Source organism: Amblyomma mixtum, chromosome 3 (assembly GCF_055824585.1).
Source record: "Amblyomma mixtum isolate Tamu chromosome 3, ASM5582458v1, whole genome shotgun sequence".
NCBI classification, from domain to species: Eukaryota; Metazoa; Arthropoda; class Arachnida; order Ixodida; family Ixodidae; genus Amblyomma; species Amblyomma mixtum.
This window is the reverse complement of record NC_143014.1, coordinates 391894087-391916723: the sequence shown is the minus strand read 5'-3', so window position 1 is coordinate 391916723 and position 22637 is coordinate 391894087. Positions and strand designations below refer to the sequence as shown.

The window sequence follows — 22637 nt, the reverse complement described above, 5'->3', positions numbered from 1 at the left end:
TTGCAAAAGTTTGGCAAGGCTCTTGTAACGTGTTCATTTGAGCATAACCGAGTTCCAGCCAGCAATGGCACTGTGGTGTCATCAGCCCTCATGGCCACAATGAACGTGCCGTGCAGTTATTGATACAGTCGAGCCCATGTGTAACAAACTTGATGGTCAAGCGGATTGCGTTTGTTGTATGTGAAGTTCGTAGTAAGTGGGCTTGCCCTGTTGCAGCCAAAAAATACAAGAGCAGATAAATGTGCAGTTTGTTTCTTTAAAAAGATTATTGGGGATGTCTGTTTCTCTGGAGCAGACCCTATCAAACCGCTTTCTAAGCTCTCCAAGATGGTCATGGGCTTCTGGCCGAGACACTTGCTGCGGATGAGCTGCTTTAGGGATGCGATAAGGCCACTAGCGATTGAGGCGTGCACAACAGCTGGTATAGGCCGACATCCTCGTGTGACATTATGTTGGGCCAAACTACTTTATTTTATGGCATCACTGTTTGTTGTGTATGGTACGGGTTATGCCATTAGTTGAAAAAGTTCCACCTGTAAGTCATGGTACAAAGATGCACCGAAAAGAATTGGAAAAAGGCTGTGGCTCATGCCTTGGAAAATTTCTAACTAGTTATTTCTTCCCTTGGACATTTTGCATCGTCCATTATATTGATAATAATCAGTGGCTTAAATTTCATGCATCCATTCACTTGGACTGGTCCACTGTCCCAAATTGCCATATGCCCTCATGTCGCTTCTTTTTTCTAAAGGTTTGCTAGGTACATGAGCATGCTTGAATGCTGCCTGCTTGCAATTTTTTTTTCATGCGGGACCTGTTTCAGGGCATTTACCCTAAAAACCCGCATGTAATACAGACCCTCATATAATATGAGGGCTAATTTGGGGGCAGCAAGAGCGGGAAAGAAGTTTTCATTCTCGTAAAATGCGAGTAAGGAAAGGCAGTCAGCTCGAAGACCTTCCAGAAGTCGTGGAAGTTAAATGCCGTTCGATTATTTGTGTACGCCGGCGCGCTGGATATGACGCGTGTAGTGCAAACGGCAGGTACAGAGGTGCCATGCTCGCGCCAACTCGCGTCTGGCACCACGAGCATGCAAAGACCGGTTCTGGTGCACGCGCCGGCGCACACGCTTTGGAAGTGTCCCAAGTTGGAGCTTTAGTGATTGCTGTCGTTGGGTGTGCTGTCTTCTGAGAGGCCCTTGTCAGAGATATATTTCCACAGAAATACGTCTTCGGTACCATCGAGCACGTTTGATGTCCCGCATTTCTTGAAACAACAATTGGTGAGCTCCTCGTGAATGCTAGCCCAAGTGTCCACAACCCAACTGCACAGCGTGGCTGGAGAGGCCCATGTCCGGTGGTAGTAACTGCAGGTTCTCCCTGCGTCATCCAAATCATGTAGCAGTGCTTGGCGGGGTGCCGATGCTTTCGGCAGCAATGTGTACGTTCCTTTTAAAAGCAGCTGAGTGCTGCTTTCGCGGTCCCAATGCCATGCGAGGTACGATCGTTCTGGGCGCCATGAGGTCAGGTCAGCATAGTGAAATGGCGTTGAAATTGAACTACCAACCTACACCGCCACTAGATAGCGCCTCCACTCACTGGAGTGGTGATGGTAATGGTGCTGGGTAATAACAAAACCGGAACTGTGGACTTAGGCTGGAAATTGATCGGATCCACATATAATACGAAGTGGAAATTTGACATGCTAAAACCTGGAAATAAACCTTGTATTATACGCGGGTTTTTATGGTATGCGTTGTTGCCTTCAGTGAGCAGAGCTTCCTGCATGTCCGGTGCTGACTTCTCACGGCTTACAGCTGGCTGTTAACCCATCTTGCGGTCTTTCCAGCATGAGCTGCTAGTAGTTTGCTCATATCCTCTTTGTCTGTGTAGAGCTGCTTCGCATGCCAGCTGGACTCGTGCCCTGCTCACATGTTCTTTGCAAAAATGAGCATCAATGAGCAGATCGTCTAGGAAAACCTTTTGACAGGTCTGCATTATTGGCACACAGGAAGTAAAAAGCCCATGATTGTTTAACAGGTCAGTTTCCTGTAGTAGGCACTCATTTAAGCTTTGTGTACAATGAAACACTGTTCATCTTTGTGGAGCTTCACTTTGTACTAGTAACCACCATAGAGAGGCTAGGTGGGTTCCTAGATTTTGATGTATTGGAAACCATCAGTAATAATCTAGAGTGGTCAGTAGCTGGTAGGGCCTGTGCCTGGAAGTACTTGGCACCTGAAACCAAGGATGCCCAAAATGTGGACCAGCACTGGTAGGCTACTGTTGGCTTCGCTTCAGAAGAGGACACAACTGGGCAAGGAAATGGAGTGTTCTGTGTGAAAAGTGAGTGACCCTGTCGCTCGCTGGAAATGAAATGTCTGTATGGTGCTTGCGATTGTTTGATTGCAGTTGTAAAACTGGCTCCCAGAGCAGGCAGAGGGGCCACTGATGAGCCATTGGTCAGGCTTCTTTTAAGCAGCCGCGATTGTTACGTTGTAGTAGCTGGCCTTCCTGATTCACTGCAGAAAAATTGCAGACATGTACGTGTGTCAATATATGCAGCTGGCATGTGTCTTTGGTTTACCGGCTACCTACACAAGTGATTAGCCTTGGTAGCTCGGCTGTACCTACTTTCGGTACAAGATTACCTTCAACACTATAGCCAAACGGGTGAGTTGGTGGTACATATTGAAGGCCAACAGCGCAAACAACTCAGACAAAGTAGAACAAAACACAGGACAAGCGCTGACTCACAACTGAAATTTTATTCAAGGAAAGTAGTACATTTTATAGAAAAAGTGGCCAACTTATCAGCTAGTAAACACAACCCATGTTTCTACGTGGCATCAAGGTATGCAACCTCACTGTCATATAATGAAATAGATGGCTTACTGACGCATAACCTTGTTTTTTTCCTCATGTGATATGCTTCCATAATCTCACGTGTTAATCGGGACGGGTGTTTGTAGAGGATATCACAGTAAGGCAATGAAGGAAAACAAGATTGGCAGTCTCGAACATGGTCAACTAGATTATTAGATTTGTTAGCTTCCAGATTATTTGCATGCTCTTTCAAACGTGTATTGATGCAACGCCCCGTCTGCCCGATATATATTTGTCCGCATGACATTGGGATTTTGTAAACTACCTCTTCTGCGCATGGCACATACATTGTTTCGTGCTTAACCCCAGAAGTTGTTTCAGATTCTTTTCGTTGCTCAGCCTTTTTTTCCCAAAACAGCACAAACCCTTTTAAGTTTCTTGGGAGCTGATAAGTTGGCCACTTTTTCTATAAAATGTACTACTTTCCTTGAATAAAATTTCAGTTGTGAGTCAGCGCTTGTCCTGTGTTTTCTTCTACTTTGTCTGAGTCGTTTGCGCTGTTGGCATTCAATATTACCTTCAAGGTGTGGGATTGTCTCTATCAGCGGAAAAATCTGGCTTCGTCCTGTTTCCAGGCAAAGGAAGATGCAATGCAGGGTTGAAGATAGGCCTTGGTCTTTCTTGCATATATTAATTCAGTCAAATGCGCTTTTTGGGCGCCATTATTGACTCCCATCTACAGTGGCGACGAGCTGTGGACTTGATTGTCTCATCTCTGTCTTCCCGTCTGAATGTGCTCCGTAGAATCGCAAGTGAGCAATGAGGAAACTTCTCTTCCTCAATGGTCTTACTTCACGAAGCTCTGGTGGCTAGTCGCATAATGTACCAACTACCTTTAATTCCCCCCTCGGTATCACAGCTTGAATGTCTCAAAATTTTGCACAGAAAGGGCCTAAAAGAGCCCTTGGAGTTCCGCAAGCGGGAGTGAACAATGCAGTTCTTCAAGAGTCGTTATCAAAACCTCGTAGCCTTGTCATTTCACAGCGGTTACTAATGCAACTTAGCTGTTTCTGAGAGACGGTAGCTGGGCGAGCCCTTATGCAGTGGCTCCAAAAGAGATCTGAGTCCCGAGCCTACTTGGCACTTAGCTTCCCAGGCCTTGATGTTCGAAGACAAAGGAAGAAGTTGAAACCATCCTGGTCATTTGCGAGCCTTGAATGTACGGTCTCTATTCCTCACGTGCGTGCTCCTTTGATGGCAATGCGTTCGCTCATACTTGAACATTCAGAAACCTCTAGAGTTTGCCCGCCACCTTCAGATTTTCACTGATGGTTTTGTGGGTAAGGTCAGAGGAGCTAGCGCACACAAGCATTTGTTTTCAGATTCCTTCTTTGAATACTGCCTGGTCTGTATGCTTTACTGAAGTTGTGTCCTCCACAACAGCTGAAAGCGTTGCCATTGAGGCAGCTTTGCGGAAGCTAAGGTCTTGTCCGGCTCAACTTGTTCTGACCGTGGCAGATGACAAATTCACCCCTCAGAGGTTAGATCGTGGGTCCTACTGATACCTTGTCTCTTAGCTTTCTACGCATGGTGCATAATCTGCACAACAGTGGCTTCTTTATTCGTTTCCAATGGCTGCCCTCACACATAGGTGTCATAGGCAGCAGAGTGGCAGACAGCTTCGCCCATAAAGAGCTGTCTGGCATTCCATCAAGAGAAGTCCCTCATGATGTCAAGAGACTCTTGAGAGAAATGGTGCACAGCCATTTCAGTACCCTGTGGAGTTCGCCCAACAAGCCAAGGTACTAAATGTATCCCAAGCCACTTTACTCCATCACATTCGCACGGGCTCTGCTCGTACCGTCGCATGGATGTATAAGACGGGCCTGGCTTCATCTTCGCTATGTTCCACATGGGGTGTGTGCTGGGATATAGAACATTATCGTGTGTACTGTCAAGTACTCAACGTGGAAAGGTGTGTGTTGTTCGCTTCCCTCAAGAAGACAGGAGCCCCTCTCAGTTCCCTTCAGGACATTGTCTACCCTCGCGGAAATCAGTCATGCAGAAAGGAGGCTTCACGCCTTCTTTTAAAGTTCCTACAGGACTCGGATCTGGTGTCCAGGTGGTGAGAGCAGGACTTTACTATTGACTATTATGGGTGATAGTGTGTATAGCGATGTAGGTCAGCGAGGTCTCGGGTATGTGGCTGATTTGTGGACCTTGTTTAACATTTAAATGTCGCTACAGTGGAGCAGTTGTTGGCAGAATCTTCAAGGCTAAATCCCACCTGTAGCTTGCAACAACCTCAACCTCAGCCGTGATTTTGTTGCCACAAAGGACGGGACAGTCCTTCAGATATTGAACTTAAGAAGAGAGTCTCTAAGTTGTCAGAGTATCCCGGCTGAGCACTGGAGCAGCACTTGAAGGTGATTTGCCGTTTCAGGATGGCCGGATCGAAGGCTGCCCACTGGACGAGGTCAAGGAGGACATGTACGTGCTCACGCTTGCCTTGGACACCGCTGAGAACAGGTGAGGCTGAGTGCAAGGCTCTGAAGGCTCAAGATGCCACCATTGAAATGATGTTGCCGCGATATTCACTGACTCTCCAAGTCTCGTGAAGGCTGCAAGGTGTAGCTAGTCGAACAAAAATGCCATAGCCACTGAGCTGCACTCCACACTTAGGAATGTAAGTGCTAGGGAACAGATGCAACTGTCTCCGGGCTTCTTAGCCATTTGGGAATAAGAGGAAATGAGCAGGCTGATAGTGCAGCTTGTGACACAACAGAGCATACATCGCACCTAGTTCAGATTCTTTTGCAGTATAAAAATGTGGGCATTAAAAGCTCAGTTAGAATTAGTACCTGTCAGAGTGGGGCAGAAGAGAAAACAATAAATTGTGCCTTGTGAAGCCGATCCTCATGCTATAGGAAAAGTCCTAACACCTACCTAGATTGATCCTACAAAGTTACTCTTGCGTGACTAAGAATCAGTCATGTCCATCTGACACGACTTCATTCTGTGAAATATGGACCCACCTACCTGCGACCTATGTGGTGATGTGCTTTTGCATACATTAGTCAGTAGACTCACGATAATTCAAACTTTCAGTTAATTCAAACAATGTTTTTAAAATTCTGGATGTCTGGTTATTTTTTCTATGCATTTTAAAGGCACTTAATTGGTACTGCGGATTCTCTTAGATTCGCTTAATTCCGAGTTTCTGGCTTGTTCCAACACTGCCGGCACGCAAAAAAATGGTGGCCGAGGTCGGATACATCAAGGTTGTGGTGCCGCTTGGGCTAGAAATTCGGCCTCTCCAACTGGTTAATTCAGATGCGGTCCAAGTGGGGGGAAGGGGTTGTGTGGATCGGAGTCGCCCCTACGCCACATAGTTTCATTTTCTGAGCTTTGCTACCAGCCAGCGATGTTGTCGGCAATCAGCCGCGCATCACGGAGCCAGTGCCAGCTGCGCGGTGCAGTCTAGCCTCTGGGATCCGTGCCCAGAAAACTATGCTGACACACCACAGTTCACTTGTGAGATCGGACAGTGATGGTGACCCCTGCATTTCATTCTTTCTGTCTTTTCCAGTTTATAAGAGCTCCGTTTTCAGTGAAAGTGGTGTCTTTGATGTTGGAGCGCAGTTATCTATTGATACAGGCCAACTTTAATTTGTGCTCTCTATATTTTAATTTCGTGCTTATTGTATGAGTCAAGATGATATCAGTAATTATTAAGGTTTGCAAAGAACACACCCCATTTCATGTGACGTTCTTACTTGGCAATGAGCCTCTTGTTCCATTTGAAAAAACTCTTTTTCTCGGGGACATCAACGTCCTTCAGTTACTCTAGTTAGTAAATTTTAAGCAGTGGCTGATTTTAGCCCATTCCTGTACTTTTGCCTTTGACCTTATTTATTAACCATAGCTATAACTCGTACCACCTTGTGTCTGGGGCATTGTGGCCTCCATTGCTACTGAGCCCCTAACCTCCGACTAGCGCACTGCTGAATAGACGATGGTAAGATTAGGCAGGTTTGCAGTGCCACCACACACGCACATGCTAGAGAGAATGGCTGTGAATTTCAGGTAGGGCTGAAGCTTCACACTATGTCCAGTGGATGTAGGGATAGTTTCCTCCCCATGTCTTGCCCGAGATTGCGTGACTCACTGGTCCGTGGGACTTAGCTGTTGCACTGGAAGGGCACCTGGCAGTGATGGAGCATCTTAATTCATTCACTGTGACTTAGTTGGTGCCAGAGACAAAGAAAAGCTGATAGTTTATTTACAGGGTTGGTCAAAAGTTCCCAGGGCACCGTACCTGCATTTCAGCCATGTAGTGGGGCATTTAACCTGACCACTGAAATCTCCGTAGGGGAAGGTGAAGAGGAATCTTCTGAGTACAGTGGAACCTCGATTATACGACGTTCAGGGGACTGCGCGAAACCGTCGTATAATCCGGGTGTCGTATAATCGAAAATCAACCGTGATATTTTTTAAAGTCTGAACTTCGTCATCTTTTTTTTTTTTTTTTCAGAACACAAATGCAGTACATTTTTGCCAGCAGAGGGCTAGTCTCAACAAACAAGATAAGATGGCCGTTGAGGCTGCCGTGAGCAGCGGGGCAGCGGCTCCCGCGGTTTTCTTGATAGGTGGAAAGATTAAGACGCACCGGTTATCGACTGGCTAAAGTGTGCTTACCGTATTTACTCGATTCTAAGCACCCCCTTTTTTTTCACGATCGCGATGCCCCCCCCCCCCCCCCCCCCCCTCCTTAGAATCGCGAAAATACGGTACATCCCGGCCTGCGTTTGCTGACGACCTTTTTTGACGGATGGTACGAGCCAGACGTCGTATGAAGCGGGGACCTTCTAAAATTTGCGTCGTATAACCGAGGTTTTTAATGCATTGTCTCTATGGGGGTTTTGCCGGGACCGCACAAATTCGTCGTAAAATGCGGGTCGTCGCATGACCGGGGGACGTATAATCGAGGTTCCACTGTACCTTGGTAGCTTCATAGGTGCCATGAGAGGCCAGCTGTGTTGCTCAGAAGCATACCATGTGGCCTGGGTACTTTTGACCAACCCTTTGCATTTTGCGGTACAAGACGACGAAAAGGCATGAGGTTGTATCTGGGCAAACCAGGAGAGGCTTTTACGCTTGCCAGGGGTGTAAGGCAGCAATTCTGGGACAGTAATGTCAGATGTGGCTCGAGGCCTGCGTTATCTCATTTTCCGACCCTTTGGTTGGAAACTACCATTTCCTGGCTACGAGCAGCATGGTTCAGCCAAATGAGTATTTCTTTTGCACTGTGTCTGTCAGAAGCTTTTGACAGTTCTGGGACTTGTCACGAAAGTCGAAAAGTAGAAATTGAAATCAAAATTACAAAAACATATTACCAACGAGTGGTATGACAAATGTAATGTGTTCAGTCTAATATGAAGAAATTGGCTGCCTTTCCTTGCGTGCAGTTGCGAACCACAGCACTGCGCACTCAATGCGGTGGGCATAATTTTGTCATCTTACTGTGTGCACTTTCAGTGAGAGCCAATCCTGCTGCTAAAAAGGTTCACGTGCACACAGTAGTTCTCTGTCTGACTGCTCTTTGAGAGCAGCTTGCGATGAATGCAGCTTTGACCGCATTGCTCTCTTGGAGCCATGCAGTAGTAGTGGAGTGTCTTTATTTAGAGCTGGTACAGCAAGCACACTCGACCTGCGTTTCAGCATTTCAGCCTTGCTCCCGCTGCGGTGGTTCAGTGGCATATGGTGTTCAGCTGCTGATCCCAAGGTCGCAGGGTCGAATCCTGGCCACAGCAGCTGCATTACTGGGGAGAAGTGCAAACACACCTGTGTGCTGTACAGTATTAGTGCACGTTAAAGAGCCCCAGGTGATCTAAATGAATGCGGAGCCCTCCGCTACAGGGTGCATCTCTCGTAGCCCATGTGCAGCTTTGGGATGTTGAACCCCACTCACCACATGCCACAGTTTGAGCCTTGTGTTCCTGCTCAAGAGAAGTGGTGATCGCTTGGGTTTTCCGTGTCTTTCCTTCCCCTCGTTTGCGCATCTGCGCGGGGTCTGAAGAAGAAATGCAGCACCAGTTTGCCCGACTGTCTGTGCTCTTGGTCCTCGTTGCTGACCTCAGTGGTTCTCAGAAACAGCTGTGCAAGCGATTGGGCTAAAGGAGTTAGTAATATTTACATCTGGAATAATGTACTTTTGCAGGATGTGTAATATGAATATGTGTGGTGCCTCATTAGGGTAACAGGAGATCCCAAACAGAGCAGACCACAGCCTGCAGAGAGTTGGAGGTTTGCTGGTTAAGGACAGTGTTAGATGGAAATCGGTGAAGCAGTGAAGTGAGTGAAGTGGGTGAAGCAGGGTGCATATCATGGCCGATGGTGGTTGCTCCTGCCAAGTATGGGCATTGTTTGCAAGGAACGCATCTCAGAAATGGTGGGCAGCATCCATCCAGGGTGTGCTGCAGTAGCAATGCTGTGGGCTGTGGCTTAGATTCACATCCTTTTAGGCAGTCAGCGCTCGAGAAGACGATAAGGAGAAGCTTCAAGGAACAAACAGTAACAACCTGTTTTCTCTTTTTGTCTCGTCACTTGTCCTGTCACGTTTGTTTGTACCAGCTGCATCCCTGTCTTCTCTGGTGCTGGGCCCCACTCGAGTGGATCTCCGTACTAGCCCGAACTGCGAGCTACTGACCTTTGCCCATGGTTGCAGGGGCCTGGTGCTGCGCTGCAATCGCAACTTCAGCGACCTCCATGTCAGCCACCAGGAGAACTGGCGCCCCCAGCCCCGCACGGTGCGGCAGACGAGCGCCGTGCAGCAGCTGTTTCGAGCACGCCGCGATGCCGACATAGTGCCCACAACGAGTGAGTGCCCACTTTCAACCGGTTGGGTGGGGTTTCTGGCCTGTTATACTCACTGGCTCCTGCTGCTGTTGCTACCAAGCATAGGTCTTGCCTCATGGTGGCGGCATTTCAGTGCAGGCAAGAATGTACCCCTGTTACTGGGGCATTCTTAACAGCAACAGCTCAACTGCTGTTCAACATGGCAGCACCAACTTGCCACTAAGATCTCAAAGACAGATCAGTTCAACTGAGGTCGGGGGCCTCAGTTGAATTGGGTCAACTGACAAGAGGGCAGTTGATGGATTTGCTGCATCGGCCAAGTGGGCTGCATTTGCTGGTTCCATGTGTTTTCAAATTACTTGAAAGTTTCTCAGTATGTGTCCAAACCTAACCTACCACTTTAATTAATCGCATGACTGTAGACGCAGAAACTGTGTGTGTTTCATACGTCTTGTCCTTGTCTGCCGCGCCGAAGCATTTCTTGAAATTGTGAAGCAGTATCAGAAAAACAGCGGCTAAGTGAAGCCAAACCTCCCTCTTCCGGATCGTCTTGGCTCTTTGTGACATTCAGCTGTGGCGTATGCAGAGCTCAAAACTTGCACAGGAACTGCACTTCACTGATATATTGCATGGAATTAATTAATGTTTAAAATAAGAAGTGCCGAAATGCAAGCATAACTTCGAAAATTTTGTGCAGATGGCATGGTCGCATGATTCAGAGGTTGAACTGAGTTTTGTGAAACATGCCATGTAGCTGCAGTCAACTGCCATCCAGTTCAGTGTCAGTTGGAAAGCTGAACTGTCATTCAGCTGAACGGCAGCTGGAAGTGCCCATGTTATTAATAGGGGTATACTAATCTGTAGCGGCCCATTGTGGTTTGCCCAGGTGCAGTTGTGATATGTGCTGCTCTTTTGAGTTGGCTCATAGGTGAAGTTGTCAGGCATGCAGTGCTTGTTCCTTTCCTGCATTTTTACTGCCTTAAAGGATTATAGACACCCAATTTTGTTGGGTGTTTTCTTCTTTGAAATGATGCGTTAGGCATTAGAATACATGGATCACTGCGTGGGATTTGCCTTCGACTGGTAAATAATTTATAACTGGTTTACTGTAAGAACCCACACGTAATACGAGGTTTAATGTGGGGATAGCAAGAACGGAAAAAAAAAAAGTTTTCATCCGCATATAATGCGAGTAAGGAAAGGCAGTCGCTCGAAGACGTTCCGGAAGTCGTGGAAGCCGAACGCCCTCCGACTATTTGTGTACGCGCACTCGCCGGGGATGACGTGTGTAGCGTGAACGGCAGGTGCAGAGGCACCGTGCTTGAGCCTACTCGAGTTTAGTACCACAAGCTTGCGCTGACACCGCAGTTGTGGCATATGTACTGGTGCGCAGGCTTTGGAAGTGTCAGTAGTCAGAGCCTTAGTGTTTGTCGTCATTGTGTGTGCTGTCTTCCAAGAGGCTCCTGTCAGAGATATCTTCCATAGAAGTAAGTCTTCGGTGTTGTTGACCACGTTCAATATCCCGCATTTCTTGAGATAACAACCGGCGAGCTCCTTGGGAATGCTGGCCCAAGCATCCGCGATTCAACTGCACAGCATGGCTGGAGAAGCCCGTATCCGGCGACAGTAACTGCAGGTTCTCCTTACCTCATCCAGACCACGTAGCAGCGCTTGACGCAATTCCGATGCTTTCGGCAGCTGCGATTACCCTCCTTTTAAAAGCAGCCGAGTGCTGCTTTCGTGGTCGCTGCACTATGCGAGGTGGGATCGTACTGGGTGTCGCGAGATCAGGTCAGTGTAGTGAAATGGCGGTGAAACCGAAACTACCGACCTATGCGCTGCCGCTAGATAGTGCCTCCTCTTGCTGGACGCGTGATGGTGATCGCGCTCAGTAATAATGAATCTGGAACTATGGATTTTGGCCGAAAATTGTTTGGATTCGCATATAATACGAGGCGGAAATTTGACATGCTGAAATCTAGAAATAAACCTCATATTATACATGGGTTTTTACGGTACTTCTCTCATGCTGTTTTGGTTTAGGTTTCATCAACCGAATGATGGCCCGTGACATGTAGTTGAGTTTTCGGTCATATGAGGCATGGAAAACTGCAATATAAACACTGTTATGTAGTTTCAACTCACTACAGCACTTAAACAAGCCAGCTGCAAGAGCTAGAAGGATAGCAAGCAATGTATCAACACTTGTATTGCCATTTTTTTTGTGCCTCATGTGACCTAAAGTTCAACTACACGTCCCGCAGCCATCGTTCAGTGATGAAACCGAAACAGCATGAAGAAATTCAGTTATAAATTATTTAGCAGTCGTATACGAATACCACAAGGTGCTCCATTTATACTGTTGTCTGACACATCCTTTGAAAGAAGAAAACACACAAGGAAAAATCTGGTGTCTATAGTTGTTTAAGGGAAGGTGCAACTTTCAAATCGTGAAAAATGGCCAAAAAATGGGCCTTTTTCTTTGTTGCCCAAAAATGTTTCTTGAAGTTTTTTCAGCACTACAAAAACGAGGACACAGAAATAAAGAAGTACACAGGACGGGCGCTGTCCTGTGTACTTCTTTATTTCTGTGTCCTTGTTTTTGTAGTGCTGAAAAAACTTCTTCAAGAAACCGTGCTTCACCAACTAGCCCCACAACGTGTTTTATTAAGTGAACGCAAAAGTATTTGCTCGAATTTTTAGGAAAAGTCCGAGCACAATTATACATCACCAAGTAATCACATTTTAATTAGAACACAGCAGAGTGTAAAAAAGAAAATGAGAGAGTGAACATGCTGGAAGCACTGTTCTTCTTTTTTCCTTTTTTTTTATTTTATGGGTGACAGAGTGTGCTGATGTGAGCATGGGGAAGGGTGGGCTGCCAAGCTCACCCTTTTGACAAATTCTGTGGGCTGCATCTGCTAGTTGACACAAAAAGGTATCCAAGTTGCAAAAACAACTGCAGAGAATCTTTACCACATTCAAATCAGTGCAAAGACAACAATGAGCAGGCAGTGCTGTTGGAAGGAGCGCTCGTGCTAGGCCAGCTCTGGACATGCAAGAGGTGATTTTGCTCAGGTCAGGACCACCCGATTATAGTGCCACGTAGAAGATGACGTTAAGTGGGCAGGGCTGCGGGACGGAGTGTTCGCACTAGGCGAGCTGCGAACAGACAACGAACGATTTTGCTCGGGGTTGGTACCCATTGTATTAGTGCTTGCACACTAATATGAGGAGTGGTACAGTTGTCGGAAGCAAAGGAATTGTTGCCACCTTGCAAAAGCCGTGCTAAAATGGAGAAGGCAAACACAGCAGGGGGCGTCAGGGTCCGGTTGGCAGATGGGGTTAGCAAGTTTGCGGGGACAGGGTGGGGACAGGAGAGGGTCACTTCGAAGGATATGGAAGAGGTGTTTGTCCGGCAGTGGATGTGTAGTTAGGCTGATGGCGGTGATTATTATTTTAGTTTCCAGCTGAGGTTATAGGAGCAGGGGAGCTGCACTGTGTTGTCGTCCAAGACCAGCTTTGTGTGTGCGTCTGTTTTCCTCGTGGCTTCTGAGCGGGCGCTGCTACAGTCGAACCCGGATATATCGAATTCGAAGGGGATCGGAAAATAGTTCGATATAGCGAAAATTCGATATACAGATATAGGCTAAAACTGCACTCCCGATCATAACAAATTGTGGCTTACCGTTTGGAACAGCCGCGAATCACATAGTATGGGCACGCAATGTGAAAGCGCTTTATTTCGCGGAAAAAAGATCACTAATTTTGGGCTGCTTTTTTCCCTGGGAAACGAAGTTCAAAACACTGGCCTCGATCTTCTCGAGACTGTCCAGGTGCGAGAGCACAGTGCCTTCCATTTCGCCGCAACAGCGCCGAATCAGGCTAACGCTGACGGCAGTTCAGCGGCTGCGCACGGACGCGTTTCTTCGACAACACAGTTGCCCTCGTCGTCGCTGGAGTCGGCGTCTTGAACGCCAGCTACCGCTTGAAGTTCGCTGTCAGCGTTAAAGTCCTCAACAGTCACTTCGGACGGAACGGCGCCGAGAAAATTGGACAAGTCGCGAAACGCGTCGTCCAAGCACTCATCGTCATCTAAATCTTCCGGGCATTCATCTCCGGCCACTTCAAGGCCTGCCTTGCCAAAACAGTTGGCTACTGGGGCCTGCTTCACGTCGCGTTGAAACACAGGCACACACACACACACACACAAAAAAAAACACGCGAGGCGCAGATGGAGCGATAAGAGCGAAGCCTATGCGAGCGGCAGTCAACGTGACTGCGAAGGAACGACAGAGGGAAAAGAAAGATCAGGGAGAAAGATAGGCGCTCTGGGCTTCGTTTTTTTTTTTTTTTTTCTGAGCTATCTTTTCCCCAGACCCACGATGTGCCCACGAGCGACCGTTTTCTCTCTCGCTCTCTTTCCCCAAGAAGCGTGGCCTAGAACCGTCGCCGCGCGTCTCGAGGGTGTTGCTCCATGCCGCACTCTCTCTTCGCTAAGCTCCAATGACCTTGACGGAGCACATGCCGGCGGTACAGGAGGAGGGGGAAAGCTCGCGCCGGTGGGGCGCAAAAACGGGGAACAAAAAAAAAAAAACGGGGGCCCTGCGCCTGCTGACTGACTGCGGAAATGTTCTCCGCTGAGGTGGCTGAGGCGGCTGAGGACCGGACAGGAATGTCTTTAGGGAAAGCGCGCCTTCCAGGGGCGCGGCGCGGCGTTCGATATATCCAGTGTCCGGCGAAAATGGAATTCGATATACAACGCAACTGTCCTATACTTTTACATAGTATTTTCAAGGGGGTAATCTGTGTGTTCGATATAGCCAATAATTCGAAATATGCGGGTTCGATATATCCGGGTTCGACTGTAGTCCTGAGAGAGGAAGCAGGCCATCCCATGTGCTGCCGTGCCTCTCTTTGCCCAGCTGCTGTGCCCCCCACAACCCCAAAGCCAGTGGCCGCCACGGCTGTGCCCTCTGCAACCAATGCGGGCTGCTATTCCATCACCAGCCTGCCCGTGCACAGGGACACAGTGGACGGGGTCACCGTCTACAGCTTCCAGGTGGGCTTGGGCTGCTTTTAGTACCTGTGGCACTGTGTTGTTTGATGTTGTCTTCCGACAGTGGCTAACTTTGCGTTATTGGGAAAGTCACTTTCTGGACTAAAAATTCAGCTGGTCTAAAGTTAAGGAAGATTGCTTATTGCAGTGCCGCTTGGCATGTTTGCTCTGCTTTTCATTTTTACCGTTTTCCTTTGTGACATTCTTTTGATTTGGTTTGGTGTTTATTTCTTTCAAAAATGACAGGGGAAGCCAAGGCAAAAGATGGTAGGCCTGACTAGCCCTTGGCTCCCTGATACAGGCGGCAGCACACACCTTTAGCGCAAGTATAGGGCAAACAATGACACCAAATAATATAACAGTGTCGCGCAAACAAGCACGAATTGAATACATCACATGATACTTATAGAAGCCAATCAGAAAATACAACTAAAGTAGCAGTACGTATACCTGTTAGAGTGAAGACAATAATGCATACGCATCAATGACAAATTTTATGCCACGGGACGTTTACACGAAAGCAAAGCCAGTAGGCAAAAACATATATTATAGCGAGTATAGGCCACAAAACTATACAGCATTCTGTTCCAAATATGTTTTTTTTTTTACATTTTTTAAATACCTTAGTTGATGCCAAGAATTCCCTGTCTAGTGAAGTTTGGTTGATGCCAAATGGCACCTGGAAAGTTAATTTCTGTTTCCTGTAGTTAGTCTGAGTGATGGTTACAAGTTTTTTTCGCATTCTCATTTGGTGCATTACAGCAGCCTAAGTTCTTTAAATTTGGCCTTATAAGTAAAGTAAACTCTCATTCACTAATACCCCTGTCAAGCGGGCAAGTTAAGTGCATTTACGGAGAGTGTCACTCGCGGTAAGTACACTTTGCCACATCTAAACGACGCAAGTGGAGTGTCACTCGCGGAAGAGTGCACTCCGCTAGGGGTGCGTTCACGGACCACACTTTACTGGCCGAGTGCGTAGCCTCGCCCGAAGCGACTTCAGAGGCACAATATGTATAGTGTGTAAAAAGTGCTTACCACTTTATTTTACATGCTATACCACTGTTTTCAGAAAACAATTCGTTCATTATAGCTACAAGCGAAGCAACAAAACAAGGAAACGTGATGAGATGCAGCATCACTGCCCGCCACCATCTTGTTTGTTGCCGCAATTCTGGATAGTCTTGGCTGGTCTTGGCTTTTCTTCTATTTCTATTTTATTTTATCATTAAAAACTGTTGAACCTCGTTTTATTTGCGCTATTACGTTAAGCAATCAAATATTACGAGTCCTTTTTCTTTTCCATCGTCCTCTTCAGAAATTCCGCTCATTTTCTGACGCCATTCTTTTTTACTATGAGTGCACTTTGCTTTCCCGTTTCGCACTGCGTAGCCCAAAGTGTCACTTGGGATGCCGAAGCACACTCCCCGTAAGTGCACTTAACTTGTGCGCTTGACAGGGGTATAACTTAAACTTCCATATCTTGAAGTATCGGTCAGGTTGAAGTCTTCCAAGTTGCACAGTGAGCTCCAGTAGCGCAGGCGCTGTGTGCTTGTCACTGCTTATCTCGAAAGGTTTTCATGAAAAGCTTGGATGCTTTGAAATTCGATGTTTTGAAGTGTGGCCTGCAAAAAAAAAAAATTCCAAGTAAGAACCATGGGCCATTGGTTTGCAGTGCTCACGGGTCACTCTGCACACCACCAAAGAGTGAGTTTGTGCGCGGGGCTGATACACCGGGTGTTTCAGCGAACAATTTCAAAAATTTTCATCGATAGGCTTTTTGGGGTAAAAATATGGCTTTTGCGGCACAGTATTACCAGTGTTGGCGGACACCAGAAAACTAGTGAATTGTCTTAAGTAGTAAGCTGGTTAACCAATTCTTAATTAACTTCTTGACTAGCCGACTTAGGCGCCTAGTTGCAATTAGAGATTTGCAGCCAGTCTTTAGTAATAGCCATATCAATTTTTAGAAATTAGAAAACGCAATTACCCTCGGCGCTGTGGCTCGACAAAATTTGGCTTTTTCGACTAGTTACGTGCACTGGAGGGGTTGCTTTGTCTGCATAATTTTGAAAGCCCATGTATTTTCGCATGATGTGGCCAGATTTTGTCGAGTCACAGCAGTGAGGGTGACAGTGTTTTCGAAATTCTAAAAGCTGATATGGCTATTACTAACGACCGGCTACAAATCTCCAATTGCAACTAGGCGCCTAAGTCGGCTAGTCAAGAAGTTATTTATTAAAAATTGGTTAACCAGCTTAACACTAGCTAAGACGATTCACCGGTCCTCTGCTGTCCGCCAACACTGGTAACACTGTGCCACAAAAACCATATTTTTACCCCAAAAGCCTAGGTATGAAAATTTTTGAAAGTGTTCACTGAAACACCCGGTATGTGTAACTCTTGGAGGGTAGGTTGTGGCGGAGGCTGTTCTGTTAGCTCAGTGCATTTCTTGTACTTCCTTGTCTGAAGAAAGGAGGTCTTGCATGTGTTTTCTGTAGAAAATTTCTCACTTGGAGGGGGTGGGGGGCTTTCGATACTGCACCAGTGGGCCACATTCTCTTAGCTGCCCCTCTGTGCTAGTACTGGGAAATTGTGTGCTTTTTTTTAATCTTGCAAGTAGTTACTGTTTCTTGCACAGTTCAATGCTGCTTTTTCATCATCTCTTTATTTTGAAAATGTCTAGGAAAGATACAGTAGCTGACTGATATTTCGGGCTTTGCTGAGGAACCGTTGCACACCTCATAGGAACGTGTACATTTTCACGACCATTATTTCGGGGTGTGGAGCCTAAAAGTTCGAATTTTCAGACTGAAATAGACGCCAACAATATTGCAGTGATCGTTTTTCAACCGAAAGTAGGTTATTTCGGTCTAATGTACACATGAGCGGGCATCGCTGTCGCTACCAATCCGTTTGACGCCACTGCGAAAGTCGCCATCTTGGATTTAAACGGAATTGGCTTGGCGGGCGCAATCGAACTGGCTTGGATAGGCTTAGCTATTTGCTCTCCATCGTTGCCATTCGAGATAATGGGATGCTCCCCATTGCCACCGAGATGGCCTACAAAGGGCGCGCAATCGCATTGAAAACGGGACAGCGGGACAGTTGCAGCGTCCGCCGCGGCTTGGGTTCCCCAACAATGGGCTGTGCGCATGGTAGTTTTTCAAGGTCCTTCTGGGCCTCTGTCGTTGCTGCAACTTTGCTTGCTAACTGCAGGTGTTCTTGAGGGGACAGCGTGTTACCAACAGTGGTTGCCAATTGAATCCCATAATACAATCTGTATATGTTATATACCCACAGGAATTTGGCAATGGTTCCTACAACCTGAGTGACCTGTCATGGCGTGCTTGTGGAGAACATGGGAAAGATTTATAGTTGTGTCGGGTGTACAAGTTTTGCTCTCCTGTGAGAACATAGTGCAACCTGGATTCAGTTCAGTATCATGGAATGTAGGTCTTGTTGGTTGGTCATCATGAAACGCGGTGCACGACAAGACACTGAGAAAGACAGGACGACGATGAGTGAGACTTACAATTGAAGTGAACTGGAAAACTCCGCCACTGATGACCTTGCCTGCTGTATTTTTATTAAGCATGTGTCGTAAAAAAGCATGAAGACAAGACGCGGTGAAAGAGGATCCTCAAAGATGAATCTGAAGTGAAGATCATTTCAGTTGCCTTCCTTTGGTCTTCACTTCAGTTTTATTTTTGGGAACCCTCTCTCATAACGTTTTGTCTTTACACTTTTTTATGCCGCATCATGCATGGTCATCAGTAGCGGAGTTTTTCATTTCACTTCAACTGTTAATTGCACTCGATGTCGTACTTTCTTCTCGTTCTCTGTATCTGGTCTTGTTGTGCATTGTGTTTCATGATCGGAGGTTTGTTGCTAGAATGCCAGGAAGGTCAGACATTGTGCTTGCATGTAGCTCCTTTGCTTTGGTCAAATAATGCCAGTGGCAATAGGGGGGTTCTGATTCAACGCTGTGTCGATTTTTCTCAGCCCTGAGTTGTGTCGGTGTGCCTTGTGTCGGTTTCAGTTTGGGGTCAGCATTGACAAGGAGGCACACGAGGGCCTCTACAGCCTCTACTTCCACAACTGCCTGGTCAACCCCCTGGGATTCCTCAACAACTCGGCAAACCTCTCGGTAAGCCCAGATGGCATTCACAAGGGGCTTGACTGCAGAGACGAGCATTGTTAGCCTGTCTCTCCACTGTTGGGAGGTGGGTGGGAAGGTGGTGAGCCGTGTGAAAGGCCAGCTTAAAACTGTATGGGTTGGGAATGACATGGAAAAGGGTTGCGCACGTGGACTTGGGGAGGATATAGGGGGCTGTCTAAGTGAAGTGTTGCAAAAACTCTCGGAACAACAGAGCTGCTTGAATCTGAGTTGGTTCATAGTTGGTTCATAGTTGAGTTGGCTGTTGGTAGATGACGAATACTCTTTGCTGCACAAGCCGCCGCGGTGGCTCAGTGGTTATGGTGCTCGGCTGCTGACCCGAAAGACGCGGGTTCGATCCCGGCCGCAGCGGTTGAATTTCTTTGGAGGAGAAATTCTAGAGGCCCGTGTATTGTGCGATGTCGGTGCACGTTAAAGAACCCCAGGTGGTCGAAATTTCCGGAGCCCTCCACTACGGCGTCTCTCATAGCCTTAGTCGCTTTGTGACGTTAAACCCCATCAACCAACCAACCAACCTTTGCTGCACAAGACTTGCGCTTAGAATGTGACCAGCGCATGATGCAGGAGGGTATTAGAGAAATAATGGAAGCCTTTTGCACGGTCAGTATTCCATGATGTGTGTGAGTTCCCTTCTGTCAGTCGGTTAGAAGAAATGGTCCGTCTACAAGCATTCCACTAACCCTTTGGAACGGTGCCCTAACCTTTTATTGTTGACGTTTTTTTTGTGTGTGGGAAACTCGTATCCCTAATGTGCGCATTTGCTCAAATGGTTGATTCTGCTTCAGATGGCAGTCAGTTGTCTTGTGCTGCCTTTAGTTGCGTCCATTATGTCGTGAACGGGGTGGAGGGGAATGCCCTTAGACACAGCCCTTGCTGCCCTGTGTGTGCAGGTGTCCATCTCTGAACGAAACGAGGGCAGCTTCCTGTCGGCTGGCGAGATCCCGCTGCCCCAGGTCTACTTCCTCATGGCCGTCGTGTTCTTCGCCGTTGGCTGCTACTGGATCTACCTGCTGCGCCAGAGAAGGCACGTTGGGTCAAACATGTGGAAGAGGGACACGGGGATTGTCTAGACAAGGGCAGAGGTGCTCTATGCAAGCGTGCCAATCTAATGCCATATCTCCTGAGTCTCGGAGTATAAACTATGTCTCTGATTTGGTTCATATGCTTAGGATGTGGAACTTGGATTGCATGATTGCGGTATCTCTCACTGCATTTTTCACTTTTGGCTGTGCTGGGAAATGCCTTATATGGAGAAACTCGGGATATTTCCAAAGCACAGACAAAGTTCACGAGGGTGCTATTGCGGGCTATTGGTGTTGCGGGCTAGTTGGTTGAACATAGTTAAAAGGGAACAGTGCAAACACAGGACACGCGAACATACAACACAGGCGCTGCACAGGACACAGGAACATACAGCACAGCACCTGTGTTGTATGTTCGCGTGTCCTGTGTTTTGCGCTGCTCCCTTTTAACACGGACAAAGCTTAAGCGTTCTTTCTTAATTGCTATGTGCGCTTATTGCGCTGCTGTTTGCACTGTTCTGAGTGCTGGTAATTGATTAAAGGTGCTTTAACGCACTGTGGAATGCACTTGAATCCACTCGCCTTTTTTTTTTTTTTTTACTGCAACTGTAAAATGAGCTTGCAGTGACTCTCACCTTTTCAAGAGCTCCTTAAGAGGATTGAAACAGCGTGGCTTTGACCCTACTCACTGGATGGCAGCGCAGGCTGTAAAACTTGACCCTTAGTTCTGTTGTGTCGGAGAGAGAGGGCCACATTAGACCATATTTTTGTTTTCCCCTTCTGCCCCACAGACAAGAGGCGTACAAGATCCACTTTCTGATGGGTCTCCTTGTCTTTGTCAAGTCGTGCTCCCTGCTTCTGCACGGGGTAAGTTTTTTTTTTTTTTTTCAGCTGGCTACCAGAGGGCGGGGTAGGCTCGCATGCAAAGAACTAACCGATCCTTATACTTGGTTTAAATTTATTTACTTATTTATGCATATTGCTGATCCTTTTGGGATTGTTGCAGGAGAGCATACGAGGGTCAGTAAGGTAATGATTGAGGAAAGAGTAGTTGTTGAATGTGTTAAAGGGATGCAATACATGCTAAGGGTAAAGTAGAGGCACTGGAAGTAACTAATCAATTACAGCAAATCTATAACGTAACCAAAAAACTGTGTAAAGCGAGTAAGCCAGACATGCCTCAACGCCAAAGCATGAGGACGTCTAACTCCATAGATAGAATAGAGCTAGTAGAGCTGTCGAAGTTAATAAATAAGCGCAAGGTAGCCGACATCAGGAAGTTTAACATGGAGAAAATCGAGCTCGTTCTAAAGAGTGGAGGTAGCCTAAAGCAGTGAAGAGAAAACTAGGCACAGGTAAAAACCAGATGCATGCGATAAGAGACAAAGAGGGTAATGTCATTAGCAATATGGATAAGATAGTTAAAGTAACCGAAGAATTTTACACAAATCTATACAGTAGCGATTGCAATCAGAATGTTACTGAGAGAGGCAGTCGAGCACAGCAATGGGACATCCAGCCAGTAACGAAGGAGGAAGTAAAGAAAGCCTTGGGAGCAATGCAGAGAGGGAGAGCAGCTGGTGAGGATCAGATAACAGCAGATTTGTTGAAGGATGGAGGAGAGATTGTGCTCGAAAAACTACCCACCCTGTATACGCAATGCCTTGTGACCTCGAGCGTACCTAGAGCTTGGAAAAATGCTAACATTATCTTAATTCATAAGAAAGGAGACGCCAAAGACTTGAAGAATTTCAGACCGATCAGGTTACTGCCTGTTGCCTACAAGGTATTTACTAAGGTAATCGCTAATAGGGTCAGGACAACCTTAGACTTCAATCAACCAAATGACCAGGCAGGCTTTCGTAAAGGATACTCGACAATGGACCATATTCACACTATCAATCACGTGATAGAGAAATGCACAGAATATAACCAGCCCCTATATATAGCGTTCATTGATTACGAGAAAGCATTCGACTCAGTAGAAACCTCAGCAGTCATGCAGGCATTGCGGAATCAGGGTGTAGAAGAGTGTTATGGGAAAATATTGGAAGATATCTATAAGGATTGCACAGCTACCATAGTTCTCCATAAAGTCAGCAATAAAATTCCAATCAGGAAAGGTGTCAGTCAGGGAGACACGATCTCGCCGATGCTATTCACTGCTTGCTTACAGGAGATATTCCGGGGACTGGAATGGGAACAGTTGGGGATAAGAGTTAATGGAGAATGCCTGAGTAATTTGCGATTCGCTGATGACATTGCCTTGCTAAGTCACTCAGGACATGAACTGCAAAGCATGATCAATGAATTAGACAGTCAGAGCAGAACGGTGGGGCTAAAAATTAACATGCAGAAAACCAAAGTAATATTCAACAGCCTAGCAAGGGAACAGCAGTTCGCAGTTGGTAGCGAGGTGCTGGAAGTAGTAGGAGAATATGTCTATTTAGGGCAGGTAGTGACCGCAGATCCGGATCATGAGAGGCAAATAACTAGAAGAATAAGAATGGGGTGGAGCGCATATGGCAGGTTCTCTCAGGTAATGATTGGCAGTTTACCAATATACCTCAAGCGAAAAGTCTACAACAGCTGTATCTTACCGGTAGTCCCCTATGGGGCAGAAACGTGAAGGCTAACAAAGAGGGTTCAGCTTAAGTTAAGGACAACGCAGCGAGCTATGGAAAGGAAAATGATAG

The 22637-nt window shown here is 46.8% G+C and overlaps 1 protein-coding gene across 1 annotated transcript in view; it reads left to right on the top strand.

The window, feature by feature from the left end:
• Positions 1–22637, top strand: part of LOC149357173 (protein GPR107) — a 69929-nt gene that overhangs the window by 9840 nt on the left and 37452 nt on the right. The window contains exons 4-9 of the mRNA XM_089584470.1: positions 5269–5354; positions 9553–9704; positions 14609–14745; positions 18782–18889; positions 19810–19943; positions 20733–20808. Coding sequence (XP_089440596.1) covers positions 5269–5354; positions 9553–9704; positions 14609–14745; positions 18782–18889; positions 19810–19943; positions 20733–20808 — 693 coding nt within the window. The remainder of the gene's footprint in view (positions 1–5268; positions 5355–9552; positions 9705–14608; positions 14746–18781; positions 18890–19809; positions 19944–20732; positions 20809–22637) is intronic.